This window comes from Notamacropus eugenii, chromosome 1 (genome assembly GCF_028372415.1).
Source record: "Notamacropus eugenii isolate mMacEug1 chromosome 1, mMacEug1.pri_v2, whole genome shotgun sequence".
In the NCBI taxonomy this organism is placed as follows: domain Eukaryota; kingdom Metazoa; phylum Chordata; class Mammalia; order Diprotodontia; family Macropodidae; genus Notamacropus; species Notamacropus eugenii.
Window position 1 is genome coordinate 260539403 of NC_092872.1, and position 14222 is coordinate 260553624.

General features: G+C 39.5%; 1 protein-coding gene across 2 annotated transcripts in view; it reads left to right on the plus strand.

The window, feature by feature from the left end:
• Positions 1-404: 404 nt before the first annotated feature.
• SLC25A16 (solute carrier family 25 member 16) overlaps positions 405-14222 on the plus strand; it is a 29022-nt gene continuing 15204 nt past the window's right edge. The window contains exons 1-4 of one of the 2 annotated variants that reach the window (XM_072628782.1): positions 405-694; positions 6224-6316; positions 10188-10321; positions 12448-12511. In XM_072628782.1, the coding sequence (XP_072484883.1) occupies positions 571-694; positions 6224-6316; positions 10188-10321; positions 12448-12511 (415 nt within the window). In that variant the 5' untranslated portion in view covers positions 405-570. The remainder of the gene's footprint in view (positions 695-6223; positions 6317-10187; positions 10322-12447; positions 12512-14222) is intronic. The other variant, XM_072628783.1, reaches the window with a different exon arrangement.

The window sequence follows — 14222 nt, forward strand, 5'->3', positions numbered from 1 at the left end:
GGAACTGACCAGGACTTCGGGGGGCTGAGACTGGCCGAAGCTTAGGGGGCAGCACGGCCTTGGAGGGAAGCAGACACTTTTTTTAACCTCCAGAGGTCTTGGAAGTCTGGCGGAGTCTGGGGGTTCAGGCTCAGTAGGGGCTCCAGAGGCCCTAAGGACCCAGCAAAAGGAGGGGGGACCCAGGCTCCAGGGCCCCCCCGAGGGCCCAGGGAACAGTGCGCTTTGGGGCTCCTGGGGCCCTGAAGGAGGGCACAGTCTTGGGGTTCGCGGCCTGCGCCAGCCTTAGGCCGCCTCCTTTTCTCGCTCCCCTAGCCCCTTCCCTCTCCCCACTCCCTTCTCTCCCCTTCTCCCGCGGGACGAGCGAAGGCCCCGCCTCTTTGCCCTCCCCCCTGCTGCGCGAGCTCTACGTCATCACTCGGCGCCGCCCCGGCGGCTCTCATGGAAGATCGGCCGCCGGCCTCCGGGGCTACCCCGTCGCGCGCTACCGGCCTGGTCTCGTCATCTTCCGTCATGAGCCGGACGCGGGCGGCCCTGGGTCTCTGACTACGCCGCCGGAGCCCAGGCAGCCCCATGGCCGCGGTGTCGGCATCGGCGGCCCCAGGGGCCGGAGGAGCGGGAGCCGGGAGCTCGAGCCCGCCGCCGGCGGCGTCCGCTCGCCGGGACTTCTACTGGCTGCGCTCCTTCGTGGCGGGAGGTGAGAACGGGGGCGGCGGGGCCGAGGCAGTAAGCATTTATGAAACGCCAGCTGTATGCCAGGCGCTGTCTTAGCGCTGAGAGGCCCTGCCCCCGAGGAGGTGACCGTGTACCGGGAGAGACGACGCCGGAGGAGGGGCGGGATGACGGGTGTCATCTCGCCGAAGATGACTTTCTGCCGGGGTGGGAGGTGCCGAGAGGGCAGTTTGGGGGCTTCCCCGGCCGGAGGGAGGGGCGCAGCCTGGGGGTCCCGGGGCTCTGAGCCTGGCCGGGCTGTTCGGAGGGGGGGCCTCCATCCCCAGGGGCCCCCAGGATCGGAACGTGCCGCGGCATCCACTGCCCCCGGAGTAATTCCTCTGGGTCCAGAGCGCTCGCCTCTCCGGCCCTGGGCACGCTTCCGCCAGCCTGCTGTTTGCCCTCGCGCCCTTTCCCTGCCTTGTCAGCCTGGCATCCCAGTGTCTGCCTCTGGCCCCTCCGAGGGCCGGAGGGGAGCCCGCGTGGGGCAGCGAAAGGTGCTAGGGCTGGCCTCGGAGGGGCCTGAGACCAAAGGCTGAGTCAGGAAGTCCCTCCGTTCAGCCTCAGTTTACTCGTCTGTAAAGCGGAGATAATGGGACCTGCTTCCCTGGGAGACTTGGTTGGTTGGAAGGAGGTACCATGGAGCGCTTGGCAAACCGTAAGGTGTGATGTGTACTAGCATACCCTTATTGAGTCGTAGCACTCGGAGCCAGAAGAAGACCTTATCTCAGTGCAGGAGGAGCTTAATCAGTGTTTACTGAAGAATGTGGGCTTGCGTTCCCCGTGTGTATGTGTACCAACTTGGCAAGCCACTGGACCTTTCCTTTGGGTTCCCCTATGTGTAGAGTGTCTGCCCAGCTCGGTCCGTTGTACCAGGCTGCTTCAAGTGTTTTTAAGCCACTTCTCACTCTTTTCCATCCTCTCTGCCTTTATCCAATCCAATAAACGTTTTTAAGTCCCTTTTCTGTGGCAGATACGGTGCTAAGTGCTCGGGTTACAATTAATAAAAAGAAAGACCATCCTGGCCCTAAAGGAGTCTACGATTTAATGGGAGAAACAGCAGGAAACTCTAAGGAACCACTGAGTCCTATTTCTAAAGAGAAGCTGATTGAATGCCTTGGATGAGAATGGCAGTGACAGTGAAGTTATGCCAAGCTGACTTTAGCCTTATGGGCACCAAACTGCCAGGAGCACTCTCGGGGCTGTACCGTTTTAAATCTCTATTCTAGAGAGCTTACGGCATAAAATGGTCATGACCTGCCTTAGGGATTCCCTCTGCTCTTCTTTGTAAATCTGCTCTCTTTTCATCCCAACCTCCAAGGGCCGTCTTTAATTTTTCTTTTTTTTTCTGCTTAATAAATTTGAGAAGACTTTGGGGATTTAGGCATGATAATTGAACGTCTCGGACAAAAAACTTTTTTGTAACCATAGCAATTTTATAGGACAAGGACAGGACTGAACCTTTGATTTTGTTAGTGTATAGAACTCTCAGGTGAGGACAGTTTCCCTACTAGTGCAGGTGGTCCCCTCCTCTGCATTTTACAGAGAGTTGGTTGAAGTGCTGTTGCCCAGGGTCACATGGCCAGTAGGTTTCAGAGACCAGGCTTGAACCTAGTGGCAGCAAGGTGGGCCCGTCTGGGGCTGGTGTCAGGACTATTTTCTAGCTTTGTGACCCCGGGCAAGTTACTTCACCTTTGTTTGCCTCAGTTTTGTTAGTCTGTAAAATGGGGTAATAACATCAGTTCCCCCCTCCTGGATCAAATGAGATGATATTTGTAAAGCACCGGACACATAGTATGCACTTAATAAATGCTTCTTCCTTTCCCCCATTGTACTTTGAAGCTAGCTTTCTAGCCATTATGCTGTTCTGCCTCTTAGCATTTTTATATTTATTTTGTCAGTAGAATCGGGCAATGTAGAAAGCACACCCATTTGTAAAGGTCCTATTTCCATACAGTCAGTTATCTTAGGAATCAACCACAGAAAATTCCTAACCCCAAACTGGTTCTTAACCCTCAGTGCCCATGCCTTACCTGGCCTGAGAGTCAGAAGACGTGGGTTTTCTAGTCCAACACTGTTGTCTTCTGAGCTTCAGTTTCTTCTGTGAAGAAGGTAAAATTTTGAAGATCAAATGAAATAAAGTAGGGATGATATAAATATTTTATTTTTTCCCAACTACATGTAGAAACAGTTTTTAACATTCATTTTTTTAAAAATTTGACTTCCAAATTCTCCACTTCCCTTCCTCCATTCCAGAGACAATGTGATGTAGGTTATACAAGTGCAATCATGCAAAAGATATTTCCTTATTAGTCATGTTGTGAAAGAAGACACAGCCAAAAAAAAAATAAAGTGAAAGATAGTATTCTATGATCTGCATTCAAATTCCATCAGTTCTTTTTCTGAAGATGGATAGCATCTTCCATCATGAGTCCTTTGGAATTGTCTTAGATCAGTGTATTGCTAAGAATGGGTAAGGCATTTGTCTTATTTGCTGTCACTGTGTAGTTTTCCTGGTTTTGCTCACTTCACTTTGTATCAGTTCACAGAAGTCTTCCCAGGGTTTTCTGAAATACAGTAGCATTCCATTACAGTTATCCCTTCTACATCAAGACTTTCCCTGTTGCAGTGTTAGTATATCGAAGGTTGGCATAAGAAATTCAATGGAATTTTTTTTGGAAGTTCTGTAGATGCCATAGATGACACAGGAAAGCCAGAAGATGACGGAGAAAAAGTTATTTTTTTTCCTCTTTTATTTATTTATTTTTTAATGTTCTACAATCACAACCAAAAAACTTATATTTTTTTACCCCCCCACCTACCCTCCACGACCCCCCTCCCTCCCCAAGATGCCATACAATTCTATATAGGATCTACAGAAAATGTTATTTTTCATACAGCATTTTTACTTAACATTGACCTATATATAGCCTGTAACTAAATACTTAATCCAAGTTTTACAATAAGGTACTTTAAACACCCCATAAAAGAAAAAGAAAAAATTTAAAACTTCTTCTCTGATAACAAAGGAAGGGCCAAGAAATTTTATGCAGATTTTCCAGATGGAGGAGGGCAGTGTGCCCCTAACTCCTTACATATGGAAGGGATGAGTATACAATCATATTCAGTAACATGCTCATCCATTTCCCACTTGATGGACATCCCCTAAATTCCCAATTCTTTGCCACCCTCAAAAGAGCTACTATAAATAGTTTTGTATATGTGGGTACTTTTCCCTTTTTTTGATCTTTGGTATACAAACCTAGTAGTGGTATTGCTGGATAAAAGGGTATGCAAAATTTGATTGGCCTTTAGGTATAGTTCCAAATTGCTTTCCGGAATGATTGGATCATTTCACAACCAATAATGTCTTAATGTGGGATAATATAAATATAAGATAATGTTTTTATTGCTGCTTCTTATTGGACTTACTTGGTGATTAACCTAATGGTATGTTGTGATAGTAGTGTTTTGACAGTGTTGAGACAGTGGAAAGAACACAGGACTACTGGTTTGGAGTTTTGATTTTGGGTTTGACACAAAACTTTGTAAAATTGCATACTAAGTAAGTTTCTGGGCCTCTGTTTCCTCATTTATCTGTAAGGAAACTAGAATAGATGATTGCCGATGTTCAGCTCAAATATACTGTGTTAGTTCTCTGAATCTATGGACTTTAAAAAAACTACCCCCATTCCACGACTGCTCCTCTTCCTTGAGTTCAAATATTCCAGAGTGTTCATTATCAGCTGTTTGAAACAGCAGTGTTAGAAGCAGCTCCCATAGAGGCATTGTGGGTCATTGCAGAGGCTTGGAATTTGGAGTAAGGAGGTAATAATCATCCTGGAGCACCATGTAAATGGTCACTTAAAACTTGCACAACAACCCAGTGAAGTTGGGTAATACTATTGGAAAAGATATTAATACCATGATCTGTGTTTTAGGTACAAGGTTTCCAGAAACAATTTAATTTAACATCAATCTGATAAGTAATTTCTGCCTTTAAATGCCTAAACTGGCATAGTTGACCCATGCCCCTCCGTTATTTGATGTAACATTTATTTCAATGACTCTCAAAACTTTTTGGTTTCTGAACTCCTTTACTAAAAATTATCAAGGAACCCATCCTCCTAAGAACATTTGTTTATATCTGTCTGCTGTATTCAAAACTAAACTCTCTAGGGCAGCTAGGTGGTACAGAAGATAAGAGTACCTGACCTAGAGTCTGGAAAACTTGAGTTCAAATCCATCTTCAGAGACTCACTACCCTGTGTAACCTGGGCAAGTCACTTCCTCAGTTTCCCAAAGTTTCCTCAAATGTAAGACACTATTAATTAAGGCAGCTATCTCGCAGAGTTGTTGTAAGGATAAAATGAGAAAATTGTAAAGAGCTTAGCTCAGTGCCCAGCACATTGTAGACTTATATAAATGCTAGACTATATAAATGTTAGTGAATGTCAGGCAGAATTTGAATGTCTTTTAAAAAAAAATTTCTATAAATCTATTTTTATTAAAATGTATAACTTCTCTAGACCTTGGCTATGTTTTATGCTACTACAGCCCTGTTGTCTGCAATCCTACGGAAGTTGGAAAGTCATTATAACCTTGAATATGGGTTTTTTGACATTTATACAGAGTTTTCAAGTTAGCAAAGTGCTATATATAGGACATCCCAAAAGTCTTGGTAGAATTTTAAGTTAGTAAAGCTTAGTAGCTTAAAACTATACTAAGACTTTTGGGACACCCTGTGTTGTTTTATTTGAATATCTTTGTGAGAAAGGCATTATATACAAATAACATTATCAGCATTGTCCACATTTTGCAGATGAAGAAACTGAGGCAGCATTATTTGCCTATGGACACACAGCTAATTAAATATCAAGATATTTGTTGCCCAGATGGTAGCCTCCTAGCCCTCCACTGTTCAAAAACAAACAGAAAAGGAGTGAATAGTGAGGCCAGTGTTTTCACATGTGAAAGGCAATACCTCATTTCTTTTATTTTGTGTGGTCATTTGATGTTCAAGCTCAGGTATTTTTAGGAATGCAGGTTAATTTTCAACAGAATGTTTAAAGTAGTTCTGTAAAAAGCTCAGTGTATTTATGTTAGGCTTCTCTTTGTCTTAAAAATATGAATCTTAGTGAAGTTTTGACAGGGATTTTTAAGGAGGGAATATATAGCCTAGTTGAAAAGCAACCAGCCTCTAGGAGTTAGAAGAAGTGAGTTTGCAGGGCTTTGTCACTGACTTACTGAATTACCTTGGGCAAGGCCCTTAACCTCCTGAGAATGAGTTACCTCGTCTGTGTTGTCTGCCTCCCAGGATTCCTAGGAGGATCCACTGCTTTAAAAGGCATCAAGTCCCATATGGAGATGAACTGTTTAATGAGCATGTTTTTATGTTGTGTTTAAAGTGTTAAGTGAGATTTTTCTCATAAAATATTAAAGAATCCACTGTACCACTTGTGTGAAGGTCTGTAATAAATATTTAGCTTTCCTTTGTCTTGTTTTTAATCCGCAGGTATTGCAGGATGTTGTGCCAAAACCACCATCGCACCTTTGGATCGAGTGAAGATATTATTACAGGCACATAATCACCATTACAAACATTTAGGTGAGTTGAGTGATTGCTTTTACTGGGCCCAGGGTAATAAGTACTTAATATTCTTGTTGATTGATTGAAAAATGAAAAGCACTAGTTAATGATTCCAAAATGAGAAGTTTCTCTGCCTTAAAAGTTTGGTAACTCAGAAGTAAAAAAGTGGAAGCATGTTTCTTGCATGACTCAAGACCTGTATGGGCTTCGTCATTACATTGTGCAGAAGGTGAAGGTGAATTGAGTTAACTGTGCTGACTGGTACCAATTTGTTACTGTTTTTGTTTTTAGGGCTTTGGAGTTTTTTGCCAGGAAGGAGGAGAAAGAGAGAATATGAGGGAGGGAGAATTTGAGAAAGAGAAAAAATATAAAAGAGAAAAAAGTTTAAAGAAAGGATCTGCATAGTGGAAGTTTTTAGTATTTGAGATTTTACTCTATTTCTTTAAAGAAATGAAATAGCTCATTATTTTGGGCAAAAATGAGATGTTGTTAAAAACCTGTATAAACTGGTTCTGGTAAATTAATAATCAAATAATGAATGTTTGGTTAATCTGTTGAATTTTAAATAATTTACTCCCCATAAAGTCATTTATTTCTGTGATGTTAGAAATAGCTGATTTCTTAGCTTTGGCTAATAAAATAAATAACTGAATTCATTTTTGGACTAGATGTAATATTATGAAATAACACAAAATAATTGCTTTAAAATGTATGACATTGTCAAACAGCTAGTAAATATATGAGGTAGACTCAAACTCTTAAGTTCAAAGCTCTAACCATCATACCAACTAACTAGAAGGAACACAGACCAAAGTAAAAGGCTTTTAGTTTAGGAACTTCACCGTAGCATCCAGATTGTCTGAATATGTGTGTAATGTGGTTTAAGTTATTGTGCTATACATAGCAGTTTTGAATTATTTTTTGTCTTATGCCTATAACTTCAATGTATTATGGTATTTGGGGATTAAATTTTGTTTTCTATTAGTGTTTTCAAAAGAGGTGAAATGTGGAAAAGAAAAATATGATTGATTATATTATACTGGTATTACACGTAACTTCCTTTATCTGACTTGTTTTCTTTAACCAGCACTCAGTGATTGATGGGTGTTATTTTGTTTGTTGATCTTCAGTCTTTAGATTGTACTTAGAATTTATGATCCCTGGGGGCCAGCTGAATTGTACACCCTGTTCCACAAGACCTAGAAAATTTGTAATGAAGATTCTAAAGAATAAATAGTTGAAATCTAATATGTAGCCTGTCTTCTAAAAAAACAAAACCAAAAATAGACGCATGAACACAAAGGCCATTCATTATATAATGGCGTCCTAAGACCAAAGTCACATCTGGCCACAATAGGAGAGTTGATAAAGATAAGATAAATTATTGACTTTAACATAGCTGTTATTTTAAATGTACAGAATTGGTTTATATACCTTTCATTTTAAAAGGGTGGTTAGCTCTTCATTTGAATTTAAGTAGGGTTTTTTTCCAGTTGCCCAAATGGAATGAAATTAAAATGCCTTTGTCCTCATCTCCTTCACCCCCAAAAACTTTGCCCTAGATAAGAATAAACATGAGAAACTTCCACCTAAAATATTTTTCTCATATTATTTGGAAGGTTTTAGGATTTAGGTCATGATATAGTTGAAAGAGCGCTAAGTTGGGAGACTCAAGTTGAAGTCCCAGATTGACTTTATACCTTTGTGAGTTGGATTCTCAAGATTCTTGAGGTCTCACTTTACTCTCTAGAAATTAAATGAGCAGAGTTCTCAAGTTCTGTTAAAAACTGTTCATTCTGGGCTATCTTACTAAAGTGGTAAGACAGCCCTGCCTAATTCACATATAGAGTCATTAGTACATATAAATTCCTAACAAGATTATGATAAGTAGCAAGGCCCTTCAAAGGATTTTAGATGTGATTCAGTTTACATGAAATTTTACTTGTAATCTCTGCAGAAATGGAGAGGGCTGGTCTGGGTTCGTATCTCAGCCTGGCATGAGCTGTTCCAGTCTAGGATTTCTGAATTCTGTTCCTCATCTATAAAATGGTGAAGTTGGTATTTTCTTGACCACCCCCTACCTAAGCAGGCCCCTTCTCCCCCCAGTGTAAAGTAAGAGAACTATAATTTTCATTATTTGGGTGTGGAGTTGAAAGGTTCATTGAATCATTTAAAAGAAGCTTGATGGTGTGAGTCAAGGGAGGGCCAACATTTTTTAATGCCATATTTAAAACAGTTCAATGGGAAGATGATAAAAGGCAATTTGAAAAACTGAGGAGGTTGGGCTCAGTGGCTTCCTACAATTCATGATAGGTTCAAATCCCATCTCTGGCACTTAATATCTATGTGACCCGAGGCAAATCACTTAGATTTCCTAAAACTTCTTTAAAACAAGGAATTTTACTAGATGATCCCAGAAGCTCCTTCCAGCTCTAACTCTTTGAGCCTGTCAATAGGAAGTAGTAACTGTATTTGTGAAAGGAAGCCTAATTATTGGTTAGTGAATATTTATAACTGATGCTTAAGGTGATGATCAGTGACTTCCTTAGTCTATTGATACTGTGGTACCTTGGAAGGAATAACCCATACACAGAAAAGAAGGGGAGAAAGTGAGGAGTAAAGGTGGGAAAGAATATACAAATAGGGAAAAAGCCATTGGAGAAAATAGAAAAAAAAAAGAATGTCAGAAAATTTTGCCTAATTAATAATCTGTGCTTGAGAGCATCTGTCTGAATGGCACAGGGAAAAGAAAAGATTAACAAAATTTCATGGCAAGTGTCTTTCCTACTGGTAACAAAGAATAACATACGTAAGCAACAGGAGACTAGAATGCTAGGATTTTTTTGGTTTTGTTTTTTTTTTTAAGACCAATATGCTATTACCTAAAACTAACACTTCAGTGGAAAGTGGTGAAACAAAAACCCCACATTTCAGTTACGGCTAACAGCATATGCAAGGTCCATCCCTGTGGTTCACTTCTCTACTAACATAAATGTTTCATCTCTGCACCAGGTCTCTGCAGCCAAGATTAGGTGTCTTTCATCTGAATTCTTACAGCTTTAGTGTTGTTTTTAATTGTATTATTAGTGTGGATGTTGTTCTCCTAGATATTGTTTTGCATCTGCATCACTTCAAACAAGTCCTCTTCAATAAAGTCTTAGCATGTTTTTCTGAATTAATATTTTTCCTTGCTTTTGGCACAGTAATGTTCCAGCCTGGTCTCTGGCATCCTTTAAACAGCTTCTCTCAGACAATTCCTCCTGTGTCATGTACTTTATAGTAATAGAAAACTATACAACTTGCTTTTGCCTCTCCCATACTCTTTTGGTGAACCTTGTCTTTAGCTCTTTGGAGACTGGGGTGTTCTATGAGTTGCAGCATATCACCAGAAGAGTATTGGGGTTAATAGATGGGTCTTAATTTCTGTGACATAGCAGGGGTTACAAAAAAAGCTATAGTTTCTCAGAGATAACCTAGTTCTCATATTAATTTCAAATGTTTTAATGAAGGCTTGTGTGAAATTATCAGAAGTTAGATGGGGAGGATTATTATGAAATGAATATGATATAAAATCAGAATGCTTTAACAAAACATTTTAAATCTTTAACATTTGGGATAGGGTATAAATTTAACTCAACATTTTTCTACCTATTGTACACATTTCTGTTACCAAATGCTTAAAAATAAGTATTTGCTTGAATTTATGGCTTTCTCTTGAGTAGATAGGATGATTGCTTTCATTTTATAATAAATATAAGTTACATAACTTAATACCTTTTGTATAATTTCTATGAATAAAATGATTATGAAACATTTTAATCTTTATAGTGTTGTGTTAAATATTAATGGTTTTTCCATTTTGAATTTGAAAATCTCTTCTGCAAAACAGGAGTATTTTCTGCATTGTGTGCTGTCCCCAAAAAGGAAGGCTATCTTGGGTTGTATAAAGGAAATGGAGCAATGATGATTAGAATCTTTCCCTATGGTGCAATTCAGTTTATGTCCTTTGACCATTATAAAAAGGTAATTTAACTGTTGTCTTATTTCCCTACTTAGTATTTGAATATGACCTGTACTGGCAATACTTTTGCTATAAATAAACCTTTAAAGTAATCTGGTTAAGTACCCATAATGATGTTGTAGGAACACACAAGTCTGTGACTTGTTTTTAAGTTAACTTCTTTTGGAACTTAATAGTTTAGAATCAAAGCTAGTCAGCTCTTCATTATTCCTGCTTAGGAAACAGGATGGAAGCATTACTCAGTCTGAGCAAGGGCAAAAGTCATTCTGTTGGGCATTTGCCTCTGCAGCAATCTGCTTTTTATTATATGGAATTGAACATGTCATAGAATATAAGACCGGAGATAGCAGATACTTTAATCTATATGTCCTCAACACCCAGCACTGTAGACAGAAGCACCTAACAAGTGTCTGAAGAACTGAATTATGGCTGAATGTGGCTGTAGTTAATGTTTGAATAGTTACTTTCAATAAAATACTGAAGTCATGCGATAAAGACATACTTAGTTGTGAACTGATCCACTATGCCTAAAGGGCTATAAAACTTTGATCCAGCAATACTACTACTAGGTCTGTATTCCAAAGAGATCATAAAAAAGGGAAAGGATCCACATGTACAAAAATATTTATAGTAGCTCTTTTTGTGGTGGCAAAGAATTGGAAATTGAGGGGAGGCCCATCAGTTGGGAAATGATTGAACAAGATATGGTACATGAATGTTTGTAGAATACTATTTTATGATGAAAAATGATGAGCAGGTAGATGTTTCCGAAAAACATGGAAAGACTAACATGTGGACTGATGGTAAGTGAAGTCAGCAGAACCAAGAGAACATTTTCCACAGTAACAACAACATTGTGTGATGATCAACTATGATTGACTTAACTCTTCTCAGCAAGACAATTCCAAAAGACTCATGATAAAAAATGCTGTCCACATCCACAGAAAGAACTATGGAGTCTGAATGTAGATGGAAGCATACTATTTTCATTTTTGTTTGTTTGTTTTTTGTTTTTCTTTCTCTTGCTTTTTCCCTTTTATTCTGATTCTTTCACAACATGACTAATGTAGGAATATGTTTAACGTGATTGCATATGTATAACATATATCTGATTGCTTGCTGGCTTGGGGAGGGGTAGGAGGGAGAAAAATTGCAACTCAAAATCTTATAAAAAGAATGTTGAAAAGCTATCTTTGTGTGTAATTGGAAAAAGTAAAATACTATTTTTAAAAAAAAGACACAAAGAGATTAAGTGCCTATTGTGTGTCAGGCACAGTTCTAAACCCTGTGGATACAAAGAAAGGCAAAAGATAATCCCTGCCCTCAAGTTTTTCACAGTCTAATGGTGAAGTCAGCAAGCAAACACTAATCAGTAAATCAAGCAAACATTTGTTAAGTGCCTGCTATGTGCCAGACATGCTAAGTACTAGAAACTTGTAGTAGTGAAATTTTTGGTGACCCATGGTTGAATATAAGAGGACATCATTAGTCAAACATAACTGACATAACCAGAATAAGATAGATTTTTTACTTTTTTGCTATTAATTTATCCATCAAGTTCGGGTGGATGAATGATCTGACTCTGTGAAAGTCAGGTAGTCCATGGTATCTGCAGTGACCATGTGCACTGGCCCTCTTCTACTTTTCTGCCTTAGTTATAGAATTGTCTCAGTTGCTGAGAGCTCCACTCACTTGTCAGCTGGTATCTATCAGTCTGACTTGAACACAGGTCCTCTTGGCTTCAAGGCCAACTTTGTCAATCCTAGTATACTGACTTGTTCGGAGAAGACACAAAAAAAGGCAACTCAGCTTACTTACCACACTAGCTACTAGGCAGCTTCCTGATGGCTTTCTGAGGTACAGAAGCTTCAGAGTAAGCATTTAATCCATGTCCTTTCATTGCTTTTTGTTTTATATATGTAAAGGGCCTGTCACATAGTAGATACCATATAAGCTCTTTTACCCCTCTACCTTGGTTTCATAACTTGGAATATTGTAGTTGCATCCTACAGAGACTTGTAGTATTTTTGTTGTTGCCGCACTTACTAATCTATAATTTTATGAGATCTTTAGGATGAAAATGATCCTTTTTTAATCCATTTTATTGAATTTACTATTTATCTTATAGTTAATTACCACAAAACTTGGGATTTCTGGACATATACACCGGCTAATGGCTGGCTCCATGGCAGGTAGGAATGGGTATATTTTAGTTCCATAGTAATATGTTGTTACATCTTCTACAAAAATGCTTCCAGTATTCCTGTATTATTTACCATATCCACATCCTTATCTTTAAGACTGGCTACTTCATAGGGAGAGAAGGAAATGCAAACCACTACATCATGTTTGCCAAGACAACCCCAAGTAGAGTCACAAATAGTCGGACATAACCGAAAAACAACTGAGCAACAGTCTAATGGGAAAAACAAATAGTTCCTTTATGAGACCTTTTAGTAGTCAATTCACTAAGACACGGATGAGGAGAGGTGCTTGGGCCTAAGTGCTTGTCTTGTTTGTCTCTCTCTCTGGGTTCTTGTGTGGTCTGAGACAAGTTCCATGCCAGATGATAAGCAGTACCTCTCTAAGGCCCTGGTGTGGCAAGTCAAGGCTACATTAAGTAAGGAGGCCCATTCTGGCTTAAAAAGCACCAGAAACCCTGTTGTGGTTCTCTGCTTCCTCGATGCCATTATCAGGGGAGCTCTCTTGGGGATCCTTTGGTTTTGTTCTTAGGCCTTCTTAGAGATTTCTTGGACTAGACCTTACCTCTTGCCTAGTCTAGTTCCCTGCCTTGTCTAACACCACTAGTGATTTGAAACTCATGGTGGTGTTATTTTACAAAAATGATGAAGATTGGTACTAAAATTCTGAAGATGTTCTAAAGAGGTAGAGTGGTAGCCTAGAAAGAATGTTGGCATTGGATTCAGAAGACTTGAGTTTAAATCCCACCTTGGCTACAGAATTGCAATATGATGTTGAATAAATCACTTAACCTCACTAAGCCTCAGTTTCTTAATCTGTAAAAATGAAATAACAATAGTTGCTCTATTTCCCAGGTTGTCTTTTTTCAAAGCAAAGTGTTTTGTAAATTGTAAAGTGTGGGCTATTAATAATAATGCTAGCATTATTCCTAGTGTATCTGATCACTTTCTATTAAAGTAGCTGCTTTGTGTTTTTTTAACCTGTGTATTGCTCACAGATTTGATGTAAATTTTAAGCATCCTGTAATTCACCAACTAATTCTTTCCTGCAAGTAAAGTTCAGTAATTTATTCAAACTCATGGTGCTTTACTCCTGATAATTTGCAGACTATACTAGCTGAGTGGCCCAGGGACACTAAAATAATAGCAGATATGACAGTCATGACAGTCTTTTCCCTAGTTAAAATGTAGAAAGAATATACTCAGGAAACATCTTCTCTTATTGCTATGCCCTGGCATTGTGTTTTAATATAACTTTCACATAAACATTTTCAGTTTTCTATTTATTATGCACCTACAGGTATTAAAGGATGAGAGGAGTAAAAAAAAGTGTAGATGAGATATAGTCTCTCCTTGGAGGACTTGGGAATGGTGGAATGTAGACCATCTCATAATTTCAATACAAAGTACCACATAAAATGTAAGAGAGGCAGTGATGTGTGAGGGTTGAGGGAGAATTTCTTTACTGGAGGCCAAAAGGAGACCTCAGAAAGTAAAATTTGAGTTGGGTTTAAAAGGAGGGTTGGGATTCCACAGTAAGGGAGGAGAAGGACTACAATATTGTACTTTATTACAGGCTTTTACTTTTAACTCATTGTACCAAGTAGCTTCTGGGGAGTTTGCAGGAAAGCTGCAGGATGACATTTAATAGGAGTTAAATCCAAAAAGACTTTGGGCTTTTGTGGCTTAATGTAAGTCCTTT